Here is a 23,751-nt window from a genome sequence, read left to right as displayed (position 1 = left end):
TCTTTCTTTCTTTCTTTTCTTTCTTCTTTCTTTTCTTTCTTCTTTCTTTCTTTCTTTCTCTTTCTTTCTCTTTCTTTTCTTTCTTTCTTTCTTTCTTTCTTTCTCTTCTTTCTCTTTCTCTTTCTTTCTTTTCTTTCTTTCTCTTTCTTTCTTTCTTTCTTTCTCTTTCTTTCTTTCTTTCTTCTCTCTTTCTTTCTTTCTTTCTCTTTCTTTCTTTCTTTCTCTCTTTCTTTCTCTTTCTTTCTCTTCTTTCTTTCTTTCTTTCTTTCCTTTCTTTCTTCTTTCTTTCTTTCTTTCTTCTCTTCTCTCTTTCTCTCTTCTTCTCTTCTTTCTCTCTTTCTCTCTTTCTTTCCTCTTCTTTTCTTTCTTTTTTCTTTTTTCTTTTTTCTTTCTTTCAGAAAATTTTCTTTGTTTCTTCTTTTCTTTCTTTCAGATTTTTTTTTCTTTCTTTCTCTTTCTTTCTTTTTTCTTAATTTCAGAAATTTATTTCTTTCTTTCTTTCTCTTTCTTTCTTTCAGAAATGTATTTCTTTCTTTCAGAAATTTCTTTCTTTCTGCAAGCAGGGAGAAACAAAACTTCCCATCATCTTCTGAAAAATACTTTTCAACATAAATAACTGTGGTTTAAATAGTAGGTGGTTGTGGGGTTTTTTTTTTTGTAGTTCCAACTTTTTTTTTTTCCTTTGTCAAAATTGAGGTTTTTTTTATTTCTTCCTAGTCACTCTCATTAGCTGTTAAGAAGTCTTTAATTAGCTTGGTGGTTGAGGGTACTATTTCATGTGTCACTAAAAGAACATGTGTCTTTTGAAAATGGCTATTTCAGGCCACACTTCCCTTAGCTTTGCTGGGAATAGCTACATCAAGTACCGGGTTTCTGAAAACAGCAGGAAGGAGGAATTCAAGTTGGCTCTCCGTCTGCGAACCCTGCAAAGCAATGGCATTATAATGTACACCAGAGCGAATCCCTGCATCATTCTGAAGGTAATTAAACTAGCTTATCTTTCCCACAGTTGTTTCTCTTGATTATATGTTTTCTGTTGGCTCTTGATTTGGGGGAATGCTATTCTCGTTGCAGCCGTAGATTGAGAAGATGAAGTCTGATCTGTTTCATGCTTGCAGGGGGAAACAATTTTGCAAATGGCAGCAACAGCAATGAAAACAACAACAACCAAAAAAAGGCAGCTTGTTAGTGGTACTTGGAAAATGCTCCACTGGGTGCTGTTCATTATAAGAACATTATGTTTGTCTGCACACAGGAGCCAGTCTGTGTAAGATGGAAGATTTGGCTATTTATATGACCATACAGTCAAAACTATGCATGCTGAAATAGCTGTTCTTCCTCTGTGCCCATGCCTGTGGTTAAAGGATATGCCCTCACTGCTGTTCATTTAAAAACCAAGTGCTCAGAACACAACTCTTGCTGAATGAGAAGATTTCTGCACTCTGTGAATTAAGATTATTTGTTGAGACAGGCATGGTAATAGTTAGAGATAGCCAATCAGCATTCAGTTGATAAGATCTCTATGCATTTTTGTTCCTTCTGTTCTTTCTGTGGAAAGGCAAATATCACAGGCTCACAGTATCACTAAGGTTGGAAGAGACCTCGAAGATCATCGAGTCCAACCTGTCACCACAGACCTCATGACCAGACCATGGCACCAAGTGCCACATCCAGTCCCCTCTTGAACACCTCCAGGGATGGTGACTCCACCACCTCCCTAGGCAGCACATTCCAATGGCTAATGACTCTCTCAGTGAAGAACTTTCTCCTCACCTCCAGCCTAAACTTCTCCTGGCACAGCTTGAGACTGTGTCCCCTTTTTCTGGTGCTGGTTGCCTGAGAGAAGAGACCAAGCCCTGGCTACAACCACCTTTCAGGTAGTTGTAAATAGCAATGAGGTCACCCTGAGCCTCCTCTTCTCCAGGCTAAACAATCCTAGTTCCCTCAGCCTCTCCTCACAGGGCTGTGCTCAAGGCCTCTCCCCAGCCTTGTTGCCCTTCTCTGGACACATTCAAGTGTCTCAATGTCCTTCTTAAACCGCGGTGCCCAGAACTGGACACAGGACTCAAGGTGCAGTGTGACTAGTGCAGAGTACAGGGGCACAATGACTTCCCTGTTCCTACTGGCCACACTATTCCTAATGCAGGCCAGGATACCATTGGCTCTCTTAGCCTCCTGGGCACACTGCTGGCTCATGTTTAGGTGGCTGTCAACCAGCACCCCCTGCTGGATGGGAAGGGCGTGAGTGGTAGGCTAATCCAAGAGCCTGCATGCATAGTATTTCAGTTGGAGCCTCTAAGGTACACAATGAAGACACTGGCTTTTGTAATTTGGCCACATCCCATAATGCAGCAGTGAGAGAAATGGCAGAGAGCCTTTTGTGTCTGTATCTGCTATCTTCAGAGTTCTTTTGGCTGAATGCTGAGGTAATGTTAAAATAGTTAAATGAGTTATTAATGGGCAACAAATAATTTCAGAGCTGCTATACTGAAAGATTTCATGAGGAGCAGTACTCAGTACTGTCATTCACTGGGGACTCTCAGCATAGCTCTGATTTGTACGAGGCAAACTCTGCTTTGAGACCCTTAAAAATGCATAGTTTGAATCCTTCAGTCTACTTTTGCGTTCACAGAACCAAGACAAACTTTCAGGCTTGAAGATCTTTGAAGTATTCATCCTAGCTGCTCTTAGCATGTATCAGCAGGGAATGTTTGCAGTTCTGCAGGTTTGCAAAGTGCTTGGCAAAAAACAAACGACCCTGCTGGAAGGTGCCACTTGAAAACAATAGCAGATGATACAGAAGCAGAGTGAAGTGGAGTTGGAATGATGATAGGATAATTTGTTGTTGTTGTTGTTGTTGTTTGGTGAGTGAAACTCATGATTAAGGAGTACAGCAGGTCAAGTTACAGGCCACTGAGGAGAAATCTCCAGTTGAAGCTGGGAAATTTTGCCACCAGAAGAGAAAAATTCATTCTATTTACAAAGAAATAAAATAAGAGAGCCTTTCCTTGCAGTCACTTGGGCTGTGTTTGTTGTGAGACAGGAATTAGGTGTTTTCAGTCACCACTTCAAACAATCACCTAACCATTGTGGTTTAAAAGGTACTAGGGGGGAAAAATAGTAGTTACAGGAGCAGTGGCAAGAGCTGTGGTTATCCTACTCTCATCTCAGAGGCCAACCTCTGTCATGCTCTGTTGTGCTTCCTAGCTCTGAGAAAGAATTTTCAACTCTAAAAGCATCTCATGCAGGTTTATTAGAGAACTTCACTTGGAGCTACCACTTCACATACAGAATACAGAATGAACCAGGTTGGAAAAGACACCTGAGATCATTGAGTCCAAGCTGTCACCCAGCAACATCTAATCAACTAAACCATGGCACCAAGTGCCTCATCCAGTCTCTTCCTAAACAGCTCAAGGGATGGTGACTCCGCCACCTCCCTGGGCAGCACATTCCAATGGCCAGTCTCTCTTTCTGGGAAGAACTTCCTAACATCCAGCCCAAACCTCCCTTGGCACAGCTTGAGTTTGTCCTCTGATTCTGTCACAGGTTGCCTGGGAGGAGAGACCAACCCCCACCTGGCTACAACCTACCTTCAGGGAGTTGTAGACAGCAATAAGGTCTCCCCTGAGCCTCCTCTTCTCCAGGCTAAGCAACCCCAGCTCTCTCAGCCTCTCCTCATAGGGCTTGTGCTCCAAACCCTTCCCCAGCTTTGTTGCCCTTCTCTGGATACATTCCAGCAACTCAATATCTTTCCTGAACATGTCCATTGAGTGAGGTCCAGAGTCATGTATGGATGCAAAGACTCCACTTTCTCCCATGCATTCAGCAGGGAATGACACAGGGGATTCCCTACTCAGAGTCTCACACTTGGCAACATTTTAGGTAGGGTAGAATTTGCTCTTGTATCATGTACGTCCTTTTCCCAGGTCTGGCCCTTGGCTTCTGTAAGCATGGAGTTTAAAGAAAAGCAAAACATTACATTCAGCATGTTTTTGGAAGAAAAGGCATCACTTGAAAGATCAGAAATTGCTGGAGTTTTGCTTGTGAAGGTTGTTTAGCTGAGAAACATCAGACTAAGGTCTCACAAAAGTGCCTCTATGGGCAGACAAATAGCATTGTGCTCTAGGGATATAGCCATAGCAGTTCTCTAGAGGGATGGCAGTTGACTCATGAACTGCACTGTAGGGATTCCTAACTCAGATGTTTTCAAGCAAGTTACCCTTAGACTATCTAAGCATGCAGTGGTTTTTCATTTGTAAACCAGAGATAAAGCCTTTTTCTTTCCTTTTTTTTCCTTTCCACCAGGTATGTCTGTTGTGAGATAGGGAGGTGCTTGGAAATGAGGCCATTAAATAGATTAATTAGAGGTCTATAAACGTGGAGTTGTTATCATTTGAGCATTGCTTTCAATTAAATTAAACATGAGGAGAAGCTTTCCAAATAGAGGATAAAGGATGGGATCCTGTGCTCTTTTGAGCACTCTGGCACCTCTCCAGCAAAGCACTTAATCACTTGTTTAACTTCCTGCATTTGAAGGCAATTGGAACTACTCACCTACCTTAATTTTAAGCATGTACTTAAGTATCTGTTGGATTAGCACCAGAGGGCCCAACACCATCACTGAGCTGCAAAGGAAGGTGGAGGTGGAAGAAGGTATAGGTGGAAGAAAGTTAGGCTCACCACACAGTATGAGCCCATGGGAGAACAGGCAGAAAATGCCACCACTATTGGGGCATACAGTGACATTGATTGTTTTGAAGCAAGTCTCCCCTATCAAAGTCTGTTTAAAATTTAATGCTGCAATATGGTTTTCAGAGTTTCAAATGACCAGCTTCCTTTTGGGAGCTCATACGTTTGTCATAACTCCAGGGATGGAAATATTTCATAATCATAACACAGCATCCTTGGGTGAATAATCAATCCTGCAGAGCAAACTGCTTGCCTGCTACTTTGCTGAGAGCCTACCAGCCCTGCTGTATTGATACAATATAGTAAGGGTGTCATTTATTCAGCTGTTTCAAATAAAGCCACTCATCCATCGATTTTGAGAGGCTGGCCATTTATTTGTTTTTAGACAACAATTTTATTTGCTTTTAAGACAACTGGAGCAAACAGAGATGCAGATCAATGACCCTTTTTTGATTTCCTTTGATGAGAATACATGTGCCAAAAGCCACTGTCACCATTTCCTTTTTGCTACGTAGCATCTCTTTGGGAAAAGTAAGATTTAGCAATTTAAAGCATTGCAAGGCCATTGCAGAAGAGAATTCTGTAATTTAGTTCATTATTTTTCTGTAAGGAATATAATAGAATCAGTAAGGTTGGAAAAGACCTCAGAGATCATCAAGTCCAACCTATCACCCAACACCTCATCACTAACTAAACCATGGCTTCAAGTGCCACATCCAATCCCCTCTTGAACACCTCCAGGGACAGGGACTCCACCACCTCCCTGGGCAGCACATTCCAATGGCCAATTACTCTTTCTGGGAAGAACTTTCTCCTCACCTCCAGCGTAAACTTCCCCTGGCACAGCTTGAGACTGTGTCCTTTTGTTCTGTTGGTGGTTGCCTGGGAGAAGAGACCAACCCCCACCTGGCTACAACCTCCTTTCAGGTAGTTGTAGAGAGCAAAAAGGTCTCCCCTGAGCCTCCTCTTCTCCAGGCTAAGCAACCCCAGCTGCCTCAGCCTCTCCTCACAGGGCTGTGCTCAAGACCTCTCCCCTGCTTTGTTGCCCATCTCTGGACATGCTCAGGTGTCTCAATATCCTTCTTAAACTGAGGGGCCGAGAACTGGATTCAACTTGTTTTGCAAAATTATAAGGATTACAAAAGGTGAAGAAAGGCTTTCTCATCATGCCACAAATACAGATGTCAAATGGTAAAAGGCAAGCATATGCTCTTCCATCCAGACTTCTACTGTGAAACTCTGCATGGCTTAGTTAAGTGTGTATTATAGACTTTAATGCATTACTGCTGCGTGGCTTATGCTGGGTAAGAGTGAAGCTTGGCTATGATCCCAGCTATGGCTGGAGTTGAAACGAGGAATCTTTTAATTGAATACACCATTTTACACAAACCAACCTCAAATGTAATTTGGCTAACGAAGTATTTCCCCAGACAGATGAGTAGGCAGCATGCTGCATCCGTGGCGTGTGACTGCAGATGGACTGTGTGAGCTGAAGGTGGTCTCAGAAGGACCATTTGATCATTTTATTACTTATGTTGATACACAAATATGGATGTTAGCCAAACATCTTAGCCAGGCTGATATTCTGATATAATTTACAATATGTCTTTGGTTCCATTTTGCTCATTGAATGAAAATGTTGAAATGGAACAGATTGCATCAGCTTTTGGAGCCTTCTCTGTTCTTTGTACTTCTTTCTCTACAGGTGAGGATTTTTGTAAGACCATATATGCTTAAGTATGCATTAACATCACCACCCTGCTAGTTACAGTGAGAGAGACTGTAACTAAGCCCAGAAAGCTCTAAGAGGTGGAAACTTGGTGGGAATTTTCTGCTCAGCATGAATGAAGCAGTGTCTCATTGATTTCATCTTCACCCCTCACAGAAGGAGTGATTGGCTATTGGGATGTGCTGCCCGGGGAGGTGGTGAAGTCACCATCACTGGAGGTGTTTAGGAAGAGACTGGATGAGGCACTTGGTGCCATGGTTTAGTTGATTAGATGGTGTTGGGGGATAGGTTGGACTTGATGATCTCAAAGGTCTCTTCCGACCTGGTCTGGTCTATTCCATTCCATTCCATTCCATTCCATTCCATTCCATTCCATTCCATTCCATTCCATTCCATTCCATTCCATTCCACTCCTGTTCTGTTCTGTTCTGTCTTGGTGCAGAGACTCTCTGCTGGCATCATGAACTGCATTGGGGAGGGGGTGCAGAATTTGCAGATGGAGTAACTCAGACTCTGCTGGGTTGCATCACATAGGTGGAGACAAAAGCAGTGCCACACCTTCCATCCTGAACTGAGAATCTGATGGTTCCAGCTCTCAAACACACCAGCTGTACCACTGCATAACTGCTGAGCCTGGACAACACCGTTAGCTGTTCATTGGATTTCCATACTATTTGCTTGAATGTACCTCATTTAGTAAGAAGTTAACTTGAAGTTCAGCCTTTCTTGGTACCAGGCTATAACCAAAGATCCTGCTCTTGAGGATTGAATGCTGTCCTTGAAATCACAGTGGTTGCAAGGAATCATGGGAACACCAGGGATTAATTGATGAATCAAAGCTCTGCGGTTGAATTCTCCATGCTTAGGAGTAGAGATGCCATTTTGCCTTGTTGAATGGAGGACTCTTCTCCTCCCTACCCAGGCACTCTCTAGCTACTTAAGTAAGCAGGACAGGAGCCCTGTGCAGCACTTGCTCCTCACCAGCTGTTCACAGATTCACAGATTGCATTGGGTTTGAAATGACTCTCCTATTCCTCCAAGAGGCATGGGGCCATCAGGGGGGCAAATGCTCCCTCCCTGTCCTTCTGCACCAATGCCTGTGACCACCTGATTAATGAAAGTACCTTTATGGTCCCATTGCTAGAGGTATCTGGGCATGTCACAGTCTTTAATGTATGTATCCATAAAGCAGCAGTGTGAGGTGGGGAAATGACGTTATCCTCCTTTTACTGATGGAGACCTGAAACTAATGGCTTGCTTGAGATCTCAGAGGAAGAGAGCTGCAGAGTGTGGATTCCCATGCATATCTATCATATCTTAGGCTAGTACTGGAAGTGTCAGAGCATCCTTTCCATCTTTCACTCTAGCCTGAGGTGGGACTCACTGGGGCTTTTTTAATAAAAGAGAGGAAGCATAGCCTTTCGTGCAGTATATATTTACCGTGCACATCAAATCATCTGCTAGTAAAAAAAAAGCAAAAAGCGGATGAGAAAGATGTAAAAAAAACATATTTTAATGGCAAATCGTTTAGACCATCATTCCCCACATACAAATGGTGTAATATTTATCCCAGGTGCTCATACGTGATGTTGTATTTATAAAGATAATTGGAAAAGCATGTTCTGGGAGTAAGGATAATAGACATGCAGGCAGCAGGGCCTTCAGGGGATAAGTTGTCTTAGGGGAAGTATATGTCCATTATACACAGTCAGAAGAACAGTTTCCATTGGAAAAGCCTTTTGAAAAAGAAGCAGGTTAACTGCTTATCCTATGGTGGCTGGGTTTGGGGTTGTTTTTTATACAGTGCAATGGAATGGAATGGAGTGGAATGGAATGGAATGGAATGGAATGGAATGGAATGGAATGGAATGGAATGGAATGGAATGGAATGGAAAGGAATGGAATGGAATAGAATAGGAATGGAATGGAACGGAATAGAATAGAATAGAATAGAATAGAATAGAATAGAATAGAATAGAATAGAATAGAATAGAATAGAATAGAATAGACCGGGTTATAAGAGACCATCAAGATCATCACATCCAACCCATCATCCAACACCATCTAATGAACTAAACCATGGCACCAAGCACCCCATCAAGTCTCCCCCTGAACACCTCCAATGATGGCGACTCCACCACCTCCCTGGGCAGCACATTCCAATGGCCAATCACTATCTCTGTGAAGAACTTCTTCCTAACATCTAGCCTAAACTTCCCCTGGTGCAGCTTGAGACTGTGTCCTCTTGTTCTGGTGCTGGTTGCCTGGGAGAAGAGACCAACCCCCACCTGGCTACAACCTCCCTTCAGGGAGTTGTAGACAACAAGGTCTCCCCTGAGCCTCCTCTTCTGCAGGCTAAGCAACCCCAGCTCCCTCAGCCTCTCCTCCTAGGGCTCATGCTCCAAACCCCTCACCGGCTTTGTTGCATTTGTCTGTTTGATTTGTATTCTTGTTGAGCCAGACCTCACTTTCTGAGCAGTGACTTCAGGGTTTGTGAGCTGTTTTGTTGCACACGGAGAAGGAAAGCTATTGCTCCACCTCTGGGGCTCAGTTTTCAGGGCATCCTGTGTACAGAAATGACTCCTGAGCAGATGCTTTCACAGCATCACAGAATGTCAGGGGCTGGAAGGGACCTGGAGACATTATCTAATCCAAACCCCCTGCCAGAGCAGGGTCACCTATACCAGGTCACACAGGAACTCATCCAGGCAGGTCTTCAATATCTCCAGAGAGGCTGAGGGCTTTAATAGGCCACATTTTAATTTACAGAAATAATTTACAGCTGAGTTTTGAGTCCTGGAAGAAAAGATATTTTTTTTTTAGTTAAAAATGATCCAGACTTACTTTTCTAGACATCCACTGGGCTTTTTTTGTCTGTTCTGTAGTGAGTACCAAGAAACATCCATCCCACCAGCATGTTGTGTTACAATCATAAATCTCATTTCTTCTCAGTTTCATTACGTCTTAGAGGTCAAGGACTTCAAAATAGTCCCCATAGCAGGGTCTAATTCTTCTTCCTCTGGCCCCTTCTGTGTGTGTATCCCTCTAGCATGCTTCATGCCATGCAGACTCAGTAGGCAACTGGAATTTACAGGGAGCTTGTCACATGCTTAACATCATTTTGTGTGGTGGAGTGGTGTGATTTACACCTCAACTGCCCAGTCTGACTTGGCTTGAGGTTGCAGCCCAGTTCAAGTTCAGCTGTTAAAGAAGGAAGTACATAATCAAGAGAACTCAAGACTTTATCCTTAGCTTTTATCTAGATGGTTTTGTGAACCTTTGAAGACACTAAAATGCAGATAATGACCTGGCAGCCTAGTCTGCTTCTGTAGATTGACAGTATTCCATTTACCTTCAAGCCACATCAAAATGACTTACAGAGAAGAATTTGAGCACCAGTTCAGACAGTCAAGGGATGTCTTGAGCTAACAAAGTTTTGATTGATTATTCACACCAGAATTGGGCAAAAATGGCCAAAGACAATGAGCACAGTGCAACATCTTCATATCTCCATCAGCCATGCTAGTTCAGCAGGCTCTGCATGGGTTCTTGCACTGACAGCTATGGCAACTCAGCTCCCCTGGCAAGAGCAGTAGGGCTGTGTTATGGATAACCAATGAGAGCACAATGTGTGCTGCAGGGAAGGATGAAAAAGGACACAGCACCTGAACTTTTCAAGGGGATAAATAATGGAACAGAACTGTCTTGAGATGAGGTTTGCAGAAATAAATACTTCACAGAGTATGACATAAAGGTAAAGTAATCGCAAGAGCTCTCAGAGAGCTTGAATCCAATTAATGTGTCATAAGAAATTATATCCAGCCTTGTCAGCCTTTTTAAACTTATCTGCCATCTGTTAGAGAAACCTAAAATCTTTGAGTAAACTGCTAATCAGGAAAGCAGCACTTCATACCTATTCCCTCCCTGCATGCTGCCTGCCCCAGCAGGCTAGCACAGGTTTGCCCTTTATGAGGCAATCCCTTTAAAACCACGAACCTAGCTTAAATATGAGGAAAGAAAGAAAAGTAAGAGCCATCTTAGGTCTTCTGTGAGGTGTACACAGAGCAGATATTGTAACATCCTTGGACAAGAGCTGCCTGAAGCAGAATCTCATTGTTGTACTTCAAGAAACTGAACTTTTGGCACTTAGAGACAAATCCAGACCTTGCTGTGATGCTCCAAAAGGTTACAGAGGTACAGGATGCACATGAGCAGAGCACCTAACAACCCTAGCTGAAAGCACTGACGGTTCACTTTGCCTTAAGTCTCTCTCACTCAGAGGTGGTCCCTTGCCCCAAATGTCCTTTTGGTGTCATCAACCATGTAAGCAGAATCACAGTGCATGGGTGTATGGTGGGACTTGCTCAGAGAAATGTGACTGCTCAGCATCACACCCAAGAGCAGAACATGGGTCCTCCGGCCCATGCCCTGTTCAATCATTATCCCAGCCCTCAGGTATGCTCTGTATCTGTGTTTTTCTAAATGATCAGTTTTCTGCAGCAGTTGGCATTGGGTAAATTCAAAGCAAGCTGATATTTATCACCTCTCTTTTTGTGTGTGTGTGTTGTTTTCTTTTTTTATGACTTTTTTCTGCTGCTAAAGGCACACTTTTGATATTTTAGTGTTGTGTAGGAGAGCAGCTTTAGCACGGAATAGAATCCAGAAGTCTTCTGTGTCTTCAGTCCTTCATGAGAAGATATTGCATGATGGTTGAATACCTCAAGTGTTTTGATTTCTGTTTCCCTCCTGCAGATTGTCGATGGCAAACTCTGGTTCCAGCTGGACTGTGGAAGCGGCCCAGGAATCCTGGGAATTTCTGGCCGAGCCGTTAACGACGGAAGCTGGCATTCCGTCTTCCTGGAGCTGAATCGCAATTTCACCAGCCTGTCCCTGGACGACAGCTACGTGGAGCGCCGCAAAGCCCCGCTCTATTTCCAGACTCTCAGCACGGATAGCTCCGTCTACTTCGGCGCGCAGGTCCAAGTGGATAACGTCCGCAGCCTCACTGACAAAAGAACAACGCAGGTTTTGAGCGGCTTTCAGGGCTGCCTGGATTCCGTTGTCCTCAATAACAACGAGCTGCCGCTCCAAAACAAGCGCAGCAGCTTTGCCGAGGTGGTCGGGCTGACCGAGCTGAAGCTGGGCTGCGTCCTCTACCCCGACGCCTGCGAGCGGCAGCCCTGCCAGAACGGCGGCACTTGTACCAGCGTGCCATCTGGTGGTAAAGGCTTTGCATTGCTTTCCGCCTTTCCCCCTCCCCGCTTCCCCCCTTGTAATTTATTGCCAGAGATGGTTTTATGCAGCAACATGCTCGAAAAAATCTCAGGAACTCCATAAAACTCTGATAGGTATTGCAAATTGTGTAAAAGCTGTTTGCTCTATAAATAACAGTGAAATGGTGCCCCTTCTCGTTGCATTAGAGTTGCAGGAGGAAATTGATTTATTGGCTGTTAGGATAATCCCATTTCTATAGAAACCAATAGAATTACAATTACTGTAATGCTCAGCTGGATTTTTTTAGGGCCCATTTACAGGAAGGCTCTGCACAAAGATGGTGATTTCAAATGTCCGTCACAGCTGCAGTAGCTCTGGTGCCTTGCTTGGTCTCTGAAGCTGTCACAAATAATTACTGAGCTGTCCACAAACACCTTGGTGCTCTTGAGAGTGAGTAATTTGATTACATGTCTGCATGGAAAATAGCAAGTTCACCCCATTATAAACCCTCTCTGAAGTGTGTTTTACAGCTTCCTTGGAGGTCTGAGTGCTTCAAGGTCTAAGTAATACTACCCAAAGTTTATAGGGCATTGATTTAAATTGTGCTCGTGCTGGAGTTTCCTATCCAGTGGTTAGATGGTGCCTTGTGTGATTTGGTGCCAGTGACTTACCACACAGTAATGCAGTACACAAGTTACCAGACCATAATAGCAGTCAGCATCTTAGTAAGGAACAAAACAAAACTGGCATGAGTAGGACATTTCCTTAGGGCTGGTCTCTCTTCCAGTTCCCTGTGCAGCAGGCAGCATTGCTTACCTTTGCTGGCAGACTGAAACTTCCTTTGAAAAGAAGCATGCTTAACAGAGAGATCTTCTTCTAGAAAGGAGTTGGGGCAGTTCAGTCTGGAGAAGAGAAGGCTCTGAGGTGACCTAATTGTGGCCTTCCAGTATCTGAAGGGGGTCTACAGGAAGGCTGGAGAGGGACTTCTCAGGTTCTCAGGGAGTGATAGGACTAGGGGGAATGGAATGAAGCTGGAGGTGGGGAGATTCAGGCTGGAGGTGAGGAGGAAGTTCTTCCCCATGAGAGTGGTGAAGCCCTGGAATGTGTTGTCCAGGGAGATGGTTGAGACCCCATCCCTGGAGGTGTTTAAGCCCAGGCTGGCTGAGGCTCTGGCCAGGCTGATCTAGTGTGGGGTGTCCCTGCCCATGGCAGGGGGCTTGGAACTAGATGATCCTTGTGGTCCCTTCCAACCCTGACTGATACTATGATAAGTTCCCACTTACCTCTTTTGCTAGGGATCATTTTAACCACTTTTCCAGAGCTTTTTTTTTAGCTTGTATGTGCCCATGCAGTTCCCTGTCACCCATAGTTATTATTTCTAAGTTTTCATTATTTGAAGCCTTGTTCTCATATTTTGTTTCTGACTCCCCTCCTCCACACAGATTGTTCTAAACTTTAGGAACTTTCTGAACTTTGGAACGGTTTAGTTCTCAAGGCTGAAATCTGGTGAGATATGTCAAACAGAAGTTTCTCATTTGGACAACCCTGCTCTTGCAGGATTTTTTGATGCTAAGCTATCTCATCTAGCATCTCCTCTGGATCCTTGGTGTTGATTCAGCCACCTCTTCTCCCATGCCAGGGCAAATGGTGTGTCAGGGATGCTATTGGCTTTGCTGTCAGTAGAAGGAGGTGGGAGGACAGTTGGGAGGAATGGAGCACAGTACTAGCAAGCCAGGATGTGATGTGCATATTCAGAACAGTGTTGTTGATTGTGTCTGTCATTAAGGTTGCCTGGAGAAGAGGAGGCTCAGGGGAGATCTTATTGCTCTCTACAACTACCTGAAAGGAGGTTGTAGACAGGTGGGGCTTGCATTCTTCTCCCAGGCAACCACCACCAGAACAAGAAGACACAGTCTCAAGCTGTGCCAGGGGAAGTTTAGGCTCAAGGTGAGGAGAAAGTTCTTCCCAGAAAGAGTAATTGGCCATTGGAATGTGCTGCCCAGGGAGGTGGTGGAGTCACCATCCCTGAAGGTGTTCAAAAAGGGATTGGAGGTGGCACTTGAAGCCATGGTTTAGTTAGTCCTGAGGTGTTGGGTGATAGGTTGGACTTGATGATCTCTGAGGTCTTTTCCAACCTTACTGATTCTATGATTCTAAGGGTCTTTATTTCAAGGATAAGATGAAAAAAGTGCTGGCACAAGGGCAAAAGAAAATCTTTCTGAGGAAGAAGGATATTGCAGCCAGTGAGAGAATTGCTAAGCAAGGTTATTTGAGTCCCCAGGATGTATGTCTGTAATGTGTACATGAACGTAGCGTGGCTTTGATTCAAACTCCTTGCTTAATAGATGAGGTTGACCATTCTCCTAGCATCCTGGGTACCATGAGAACAGCTTCTCCTATTGGTTTTATTTGTGTCTATTTACAGTATTGCTCAGCAATCTCATGATGAGTAAATTGAAACCTTTCTAACCAAACACAGTACTCCTTTCTTCCCCAGCACCATGTGCATGCCATTTCCAGCCGATGGGAGGTGTGGGGTGTGGGGGACAGAGGCAGTGCTGAAGGTTGGACCCATTTTCTTACTGGAATGGCATGCACCCCTTTCATGTCAACCTAATTCGCTGCTGGAAAGCAGTCAGGGAGCTGACTTAGCTTGCCTGGGTTGCTGCCTCGGCGCGGGGGCACGTGCCCTGCAGGGATGTTTCGGCTGCCTGCCGCTAAAAAATCTGTTTGCTGTTTTCACTGCCTCAGCAGTGTATGTAAATAAAGGACTGTTATAAAGCCCTCATTCCAGTGCAATGGGCCCTGACTCTCTGTCAGTGACTCTGCAGCCCAGCCCACAAGGAGAAGGCTCGGACGTGTTTGTTCCCACCAAGCAAAGCGATTCTGTTGTTTCTGTCCTCCATATGCAAAAGGGCCACGTAATTAAATCCCACAGAGTGGAGAGCTCAGCAGTATGGCAAATGCTAGTTATGGAGCCACAAATTGCAGCATGGCTTAAGAATCACCAACCACTGTATTTGCTGACATAGATGTTAGCAGCTGATTTTCATTTTAAATGGGGGGGTAGGGGGAAAATTAATAACTCTTCATTTTTTTACCTTAAGACATTAAATGGCAGCTTTTACTTCCTGTTTTTTTTTGGTGGGAAGAAGCATTCAAGAATATACTGTGCAAAGGTCCTGCACCCAGTCCTAGGGCACAGGGACATGGTTTAGTGTTGACCCTTCAGTGCTGGGTTGAGGGTTGGAGTGGATGATCTTTGAGGTCTCTTCCAATGGGATGAATTCTGTGCTTCAGTATCAGAGAAGGGATTGGATGTGGCACTTGAAGCCATGGTTTAGTTAGTGATGAGATGTTGGGTGACAGGTTGGACTTGATGATCTCTGAGGTCTTTTCCAACCTTATTCATTCTATGATTCTATGGTCAGAGCCTCTTGGTTAATATTTTCAATCATACTATCCTTCTATGAAATTTCATGGAGAATAATGTGCCTTTTCCTAAACAGAGAGTATTTAGCATGTGATGGAATTCGTTTTAATAGTAAATCCTCTAGTTTGAATTCTCCAGAGCAGATTTCATATACTGTTAACATCCTTTTACTTAGAAAAACCCTGCTGTGCTTTACAAGAAAATTAAGAGAGAGGGAAAAAGAAAGCTCAGATTTATAGCTAACTTTAGAAGAAAATAGTCAAGCAAAGGTTACCCAAGATTATAACATGAAAGAGTTGCTGGCTGCATGCCAGAAATCAAAGGGGCCATGTCTAATTTACATATAATTTGCATAAATTGGTCATCTAAAACAAAGACCTTCATAAGAGTTTTCCTGTTGTGCCTACTGCCCTCTTCACCATTAATAAAAAGCTGCTTCTGATTACCTTCTACTTCATCCTGCAGTTATGGGAGCAGGGTAGTGTTATGGCCCTGTTTGGGGAATTGCTAAAATGATGCTTTGTATGCACGAGGAGTCTGTCCACACTGCTGCTGTTAGTGTCTGTGTGGGTAAATTCTCAGCAGCCTTCAGGCACTTGGCTCAAGAACAGTGCTGTACATGGGCTGCACAGAGCTTGTGACTGGTGGCAAAGGTGTTGCCCCGAAAGGAGAGCTGGCGCAGGGGTTGTTCACCTGTGCTGGCCCTGTCTCTCTGACCTCTCTGCATGTTGAACAGAAGGACAAAATAGGGATCTTAGCCTGCAGGACAAAAGCATAGATAGACAGGTCAGATGTTCTGAGACATCACTGAGAGTACAGAAAAATCACTCTGCTTTCAAGATCTGCTTTGTGGGCCAGCAGAAAGCAAGCATGACATGAGCCTTTGCTTGCACGTCTGCGTTCCCACACATCCAAATTAAGCCTTGTGGCAGCAGGGTATGCCCAGCATTGTCACAGAATCATAGAACCAGTGAATGCTTTGCCTGGGAAGGGACCTTTAAAGGTCATCTAGTGCAGCCCCCTGTGCAATGCACAGGGGCAGCTTTCGCTATGTAAAGGTGCTGGGAGCCCCATCAGCTTGACCTTGAATGTCTCCAGCGATGGGATGTCTGCTGTTTCTGTGGGCAATGTTCCAGTGTTTTACTACCTTCATTGTAAAATATTTCTCCCTTATATCTAGTCTAATTCTATCCCCTTTTAATTTTAAACCATTACCTCTTTTTCTGTTGCAACAAGCCCTACTAAAAAAAAAAGTCTGTTCCCATCTTTCTTATAGCTCTCCTTTAAGTACTGAAAGGGTGAAATAAGGTCTCCCCAGGGCCTTCTCTTCTCCAGACTGAATAACCCCCAATTCTTTCAGTCTTTTATCATAGACCATGTGATCCTCCTCTGGACCTTCTCCAACAGATCTGTGTCTTTCTGAATACTACAGTGCTGCACGCAGTACTCCAGGTAGGATCTCACCAGAGCAGATCAGAGGGGCAGAACTGCCTCCCTTGACCTGCTGGCCACCTTGCTTTTGATGCAGCCCAGGATACATCAGTGGCTGGGTACTGTTTGTCCAGGGACCCCACGGGGAGGTCCCATGCATGCTTAAAAAAGAGGTAGGAAAGCCAGGCAAGCATTGACCAGCTCAGGAAACTGCTAAAATACCATTTTCCTGGGAGACACTGTAAACCACAACCCTGAAGTATGGGCCACATTCTTGCAAACTTTTCCATCCCTACCCACAAGTGTGGGTCAGTAAAGCTATTTTTGAAGAAAGTTGTTAGCATTTTGAGCCCCAACAAACAGCATGACTCTCAGAAACAGAGGAACAGAAAATTCAACCAAGTACTTCAAGTGTGGTTTTGCTATAAGCTCCTGAATCTGAAGTCTTAAAATGGGAAATGTCACACGACCTTCATGAGAGAGTGGTGTTACCAGGTCTGCCAATAGTAAATGTGTGTTTATCTGCATGAATAACAACATGAGCAATCACAGCAATAGAAAGCTTTACTGTAATCAAATCCAAACACTGTGCCAAGCTTTTCAACCACAGAGAGAAACCTCATGTTTGTGAAGCCTGCAATTGGAAGTGTAGTTACTTCCTTTTAGTTTGATCAGTCCTATAGACATCTGGCTCTGATTGAAGTAAAGGGCTTATATGAGTAGGCAATTTTATCTGAGCTTGAAGCATTTGAGCAGAAATATCTACTGAGTCAAGGGCTGTGGGCAGAGTGTGAGGACAGAAAGTCATTGCTTTTACCCTCCTCTGAGGTTGTAGCCAGGTGGAGTTGGTCTCTTCTCCCAGGCAACCAGGAACAGAACAAGAGGACACAGTATCAAGCTGCACCAGTGATGGTTTAGGCTGGATGTTAGACAGAAATTCTTCACAGAAAGAGAGATTGGCCATTGGAATGTGCTGCCCAGGGAGGTGGTGGAGTCACTATCCCTGGAAGTGTTTAGGAAGAGCCTGGATGAGACTCTTGGTGCCATGGTTTAGTTGATTAGATGGTGTTGGGGGATAGGTTGGACTTGATGATCTCAAAGGTATTTTCCAACCTGGTCTGGTCTGGTCTATTCTATTCTATTCTATTCTATTCTATTCTATTCTATTCTATTCTATTCTATTCTATTCTATTCTACTCTATTCTATTCTACTCTTGTTTGTAATTCTTTCCTTTTTTTCTCCTTTCATTTCTTCATGAACAGAGTTACAATCCAAATAATGGAAAAAAATGCAACCTGGCACTTAGGAGGGGGCTTTAAAACGTGTTTTAAAGCATGGTGGCAAGATTAGCACATGGGTGAGGATTATGTGGTTCATAAAAATGACATTAGGGAAAAATGGGCATATTAACACCATGGTCATGGACTGAGCTGGTGGTACTTACATTCTCAATCTTGATTTTACACACACATAAGCAAACCACCGTGCTGCAATGTGGGTGTACCAAAGGCACATCAGTTAAATTTAAAAGGCTCTTTAGAAATTGGGAGGGGTGGGGGGTGGTTAATCTTTTTTATGGCTGTGCTTTTAGACATCTGGGCTTAAATTCTCACTTTCAAATCACATATACAGCAACCCTTTCATAAAAAGCACTGGTTTAACAAAGACTGAGCTTCGTTTTCAACTAGTGGCAAGAGGAAATCATCTGTTTGAAGATGAATTAAATCTGAAGTGGCAGGAATATGTATGGCTGAAGAACACAGAGTTCTTAAAGGTTGCCTGAAACATAGAATCATAGCATCAATAAGGTTGGAAAAGACCTCAGAGATCATCAAGTCCAACCTATCACCCAACACCTCAGGACTGACTAAACCATAAGTGCCACATCCTACCCCTTTTTGAACACCTCTAGGGATGGTGACTCCACCACCTCCCTGGGCAGCACATCCCAATGGCTAACTCTTTCTGTGAAGAACTTGTCTCTGGACACATTCAGGTGTCTCAATATCCTTCTTAATTTGAGGGGCCCAGAGCTGGACACAGGACTCAAGGTGTGGCCTAAACCAGAGCTGAGTCCAGGGGCACAATGACTTCCCTGCTCCTGCTGGCCACACTATTCCTGATCCTACATCTAACAAAGAGGTTTTATTACACTTTTCATTTAATATCCAGCTAATGTATCATGCATTTCTTCCCATCATTTAGCACAAGAATAAAAAGCAAACTTTCCATGTCCAAGAGCAACAGAGCTGAATGAAGGCTAAGTACCTTGTCCTCTCAGAGGAGGATGAAGCAGCAAACCAAGGCTTGCTTCTGTTCATAATGAAGGCATTGGGAATCTTGGAAATCCATCAGCATTTAAGACCATACAGTCCATCTGGGTTCCCTCCAAGACAGAAAATAATATTTCATATTCACTGATGCTGAAAAATGTTGAGCTGTGTTCCCCAAGGTAGCAAATGTTGTGATGTCCACCACTGTATTTCTTCAGGGGGAACCAGTGGGAAAAGATAGAAAGCTCTGCTAAACACATCTGCAGTGCTGCTGGGGTGGGATCACAACACCCTCAGCATGTGCCACAATTGCCTCTACTGAGAGCTGACCTAAGAGCAAAGACAATTAATGAGCAGCAGTATAGCAATTTCAGGCTATACTTACATTTGCAAGCCCTGCGGAGCAACCAGGGGGGCTGTGGAGCAAAACAGTTGGTGCTGAGACCCCAGTATCCTCAGCACCCATTTCAGGACTTTAGGATCACATTAGCTGCACTCCTGGTGCAACATCTCAGCACCAAGCAGAGGGAAGCCTGGCCCTGTCCTCTGAGATCTCACCTCTCCACAGTAAGAAACGAAAAGCAGGGAGAGAGGATGATCAGAAAATTCACACTAAAGCTCACTTGTGACCTAAACCAACATGCAGACATAGGCCTCTCCTGCTGACACATTGCCTTGGGTCTCCAGAATTTTTCATAAGGTCTCTCTCATGGTCCTGCACTAATATGAGTCCCCTTCATGTAGCTGAGTCTCCCCTTCTCACTTAGCCTCAAGAAGCTTTCCTTCCTGCCTTGCTGCATGTCTCTGTCCAGAGGAAAAGAGATTTTTCCGCCCAGACCTTACTGAAGAGCAGCATGCTGTAAGTGAGGACACTACACAGGCTTCCTGCCTACACCTATGTTTCCTTGGCACTTAATAAGCAGAGACAGTGGCAAAAGGCAGGCATGGTGCCATCAGCAGATGGGATGCTGCTATGCAGCAAGCGTCTCTGTTGGTAGCGTTCCCAGCCTGAGCATCTGAATGTCTGTCTATCCTCAGGTTTACTTGGCTTTAATAAAGATGATGCTCCCAACTGCTGCCAGTTCTTTCTTTGAACATGTGTATGCTCCTGCTTCTATCTCTCACATACAAGAGGAGCTGGCTTTTATCTGTTACGTGCTTTGGCTTTTGCATTTGATCTCCCCATGTAGTTTCTTTCCCTGCTGTGCAGCTAGACCTGACAAATTCAGTGTCCAGTAACAGACCTACCCTTGACCCTGCTCATACAGTTTTTCATGGCAAGTTAACTGGTCACAACTGAAAGTGGAGAGGACCTCTCCTAGAATTTGTGCCAGTGGCATCCTGGCCCGGATCAGGAATAGTGTATCCAACAGGAGCAGGGAAGTCATTCTGCCCCCCATACTCAGCACTGGTTAGACCGCACCTTGAATACTGTGTCCAGTTCTGGGCCCCTCAATTTAAGAAGGATATTGAGACTTATGAACAAGTCCAGAGAAGGGCCATGAGGCTGGGGAGAGGTCTCAAGCACAGCCCTATGAGGAGAGGCTGAGGGAGCTGGGGTTGTTTAGCCTGGAGAAGAGGAGGCTCAGGAGAGACCTTCTTGCTCTCTACAGCTGCCTGAAGGGAGGTTGTAGCCAGGTGGGGGCTGGTCTCTTCTCCCAGGCAACCAGCACCAGAACAAGAGGACACAGTCTCAAACTGTGCCAGGGGAAGTTTAGGATGGAGGTGAGGAGAAAGTTCTTCCCAGAAAGAGTAATTGCCCATTAGAATGTGCTGCCCAGGGAGGTGGTGGAGTCACCATCATCACTGGAGGTGTTCAAAATAGGATTGGATGTGGCACTTGGAGCCATAGTTTAGTTAGTCATGAGGTGTTGGGTGACAGGTTTGACTTGATGATCTCTGAGGTCTTTTCCAACCTTATCGATTCTATGGTGCTGTGCAGTCCTGACCAAAAGAGTTTTCATTACAATTGCATTTTGTCCATGGCCATGTGGCTACATTGTGCAGCTGTGGGCAAATTTACAGCCACTGCAGAGAAATTTGGAGAGGTATAAAAGGCCTGGCAAGTGTGCTGGCTGTGTGCTGTGTACTGAGCCATGGTGTCAGCTCATCACTTCCCTATGCCATGAATTTCCACATATGCTTTGCTGTGTTGGAGACCTCCCGGCTGAATGCTCTGTCTCTCAGCATGTGTATCACGGGAAGGTTCTGTGCCTTTTGCCAGTGCCTCAGAGTTGGCAGGTGCATGGCAGTGCTAGCAGCAAGAAGTCACTGGTGAATACAGTCATTTAATGCTGTCTTGTTTCAAGGGCTTTTCTTAATTCTAACTTTGATCTCTGGGCTTAGAACTTATATTGACTACTTCAGTCTTCTAATATCTGTGTTCCACCATCATTAATCCAATTTAGTCAAAACTGCAGGCTTTCAAAATCACATTTTGCATTGTGCTCCTGCAGGTCTGAGCTCTGACCCATCTGGAACATTCTGTTGAATCTCCTCTCGGTGTAAAACGTTAATTGAAGTTAATTGAAGTGCATCTTTAATATACACAATAGGCAACCATAATAATTAATAAATGTATTGTCCTTTTATGTTTAGTGGTCACAGGATTATTTTTACCTTTTATTTTGTTTTTCATGTGCCAGAGGAGGGCAATGAGGCTGGGGAGAGGTCTCAAGCACAAGCCCTGTGAGGAGAGGCTGAGGGAGCTGGGGTTGCTTAGCCTGGAGAAGAGGAGGCTCAGTGAGACCTTATTGCTGTCTACAACTACCTGAAGGGAGGTTGTAGCCAGGTGGGGGTTGGTCTCTTCTCCCAGGCAACCAGCACCAGAACAAGAGGACACAGTCTCAGGCTGTGCCAGGGGAGGTTTAGGCTGGAGCTGAGGAGAAAGTTCTTCCCAGAAAGAGTAATTGGCCATTGGAATGTGCTGCCCAGGGAAGTGGTTTGAGGTCTCTTCCAACCTTGGTGATTCTGTGGTGGAGTCACCATCCCTTGAGGTGTTCAAAAAAGGATTGGACATGGCACTTGAAGCCATGGTTTAGTTAGTCCTGAGGTGTTGGGTGACAGGTTGGACTTGATGATCTCTTTGGTCTTTTCCAACCTTATTGATTCTATGATTCTACAAATAAATGTAGCCGAATATGTTACATACTGAGAATACAGAACTGAATCAGCTGAAACAAGTGGAAGACCTAAAAATAGGTTTTAACAAGTGGCATGTATCAACTTAGGTACAGAAAGTTGATTTTTAAAGTAACTTTAAAGTTGTGTGGGTTTTAAATATCAGTTGGCAGATAGGACATGTCTATTCTGCTGTTCTAGAAGGCAACAGATTTGTTTGTGAACAATATGTTTTATATTTGAACATATTCATTTCACTTAAACTCAGTGAGACCATGAAAATACACAAAGCATTACTGCAGCTTCTTGAACTATAGATGTCACTGTTCAGTCATAAAATGAAGTGCTGTGAAGCAGCCTTACTAATCCAGGCTGAGATTTCTACCTATGGTATTTCTAGCTGAGCTGCTTTGCCAACTGACAATGAAATCTGTCACAGGGATGGCATCAAAATTCAGTGCCTGGAGCAGAGTTTTGCAATTCCTCACTCAGGTGGAGAGTGTTGTTTGCTTTGTCTGAGTGACATGTGTGTAAGACAGTGAAAAACCAATCCCATCCTACTGGTACTGACCAAATTTGCTTTCCAGGAATCCCCAAAGTCAAACAATTTCTCAATTCTTAAGTTTGCAACCTTGGCAACAGCAGTGCCCTTCCCCTCTCTTCGTGTAGGAGACAACAAAACAAAGTAATACTTGAGTATCTATTTCATTTATCTACAGGTAAATAGGATTGGACTCGTGACTGAATATGCAGCAAGTCTGGTTCCAAGTTTATTCTCCAAAGCCTGTCCTTATGAAAGAATTCAATTAGAGTAACTGAACAAGGCAAATTGAACTGGATAGCACATAAAAGATGTGGGAGTCTTAAAGCAGAATTACTTTTGCTTCATGCCTCCACTGGGCTTTTCCACATTGTTTCCATTATTATTTTTTTCTTCCTGGTAACTCTGCTGGAAATTCCTGCCTTGGTTCTTAAACAGTGGCTTTTAAAATAGCTATGGTTTGTTGGGGTTTGTTTTCAGCAGTATAAATACAGAAATAGCTTAAAAAGCTGGGGTTGCTTAGCCTGGAGAAGAGGAGGCTCAGGGTGACCTTATTGCTCTCTACAACTACCTGAAAGGAGGTTGTAGACAGGTAGAGGTTGGTCTCTTCTCCCAGGCAATCAGCACTAGAACAAGAGGACACAGTCTCAAGTTATGTCAGGGGAAGTTTAGGCTTGAGGTGAGGAGAAATTTCTTCCCAGAAAGAGTAATTGCCCATTGGAATGTGCTGCCCAGGGAGGTGATGGAGTCACCATCCCTGGAGGTGTTCAAAAGAAGATTGGATGTGACACTTGAAGCCATGATTTAGTTAGTCCTGAGGTGTTGGTTGATAGGTTGGACTTGATCTCTGAGGTCTTTTCCAACCTTATTGATTCTGTCATTCTATGTGAACCCCATAACTGGAGCGTGAACCATGCTTACATGTCTGCTTGGGACATCTGGATTGTGTGTGTAGCCTCAAAGCCAAAGCTTTTTGCAGATGCTCTGGAAAATTTTGGCACTTCAACAGCTCTGCTCTAGGAGTCTTTCCATCCCAGGGACTGCCTGTGCCATCTCATGGCCCTCACAATGTACATTGTCACGCTCTTTCCGAGTGAAAAAGCACTCAGGTTTCAGCGTAGAGTTCACAATGTAAAGAGTCTCGCTGCCTCACTGGATTTCTTTGTGACTTTAAATATTTTTTTGTTAGTGGAATTCTGCCATATGAAATCACAAGGAGAGGAAAAGAGAAAGTGTCATTTGATCCTTGGCAGAGTGAGCCCATGGGTTTAGGAACTGTTTTTTCACTCTGATGTGCCTCCTCTCTTGGCAAGAGAC

At 44.1% G+C, this 23,751-nt stretch overlaps 1 protein-coding gene across 1 annotated transcript in view; it reads left to right on the top strand.

Moving 5' to 3' along the window:
- Nucleotides 1-23,751, top strand: part of FAT3 (FAT atypical cadherin 3) — a 490,375-nt gene that overhangs the window by 445,931 nt on the left and 20,693 nt on the right. Inside the window, exons 20-21 of the mRNA XM_068149238.1 lie at nucleotides 823-980; nucleotides 11,174-11,642. Coding sequence (XP_068005339.1) covers nucleotides 823-980; nucleotides 11,174-11,642 — 627 coding nt within the window. The remainder of the gene's footprint in view (nucleotides 1-822; nucleotides 981-11,173; nucleotides 11,643-23,751) is intronic.

The sequence above is a fragment of the Melanerpes formicivorus genome, unplaced genomic scaffold (assembly GCF_026170545.1).
Source record: "Melanerpes formicivorus ecotype bairdi unplaced genomic scaffold, bMelFor1.0.p_v2 SCAF_1, whole genome shotgun sequence".
Classification (NCBI taxonomy): domain Eukaryota; kingdom Metazoa; phylum Chordata; class Aves; order Piciformes; family Picidae; genus Melanerpes; species Melanerpes formicivorus.
This window is presented reverse-complemented; position numbering and strand designations above follow the sequence as displayed.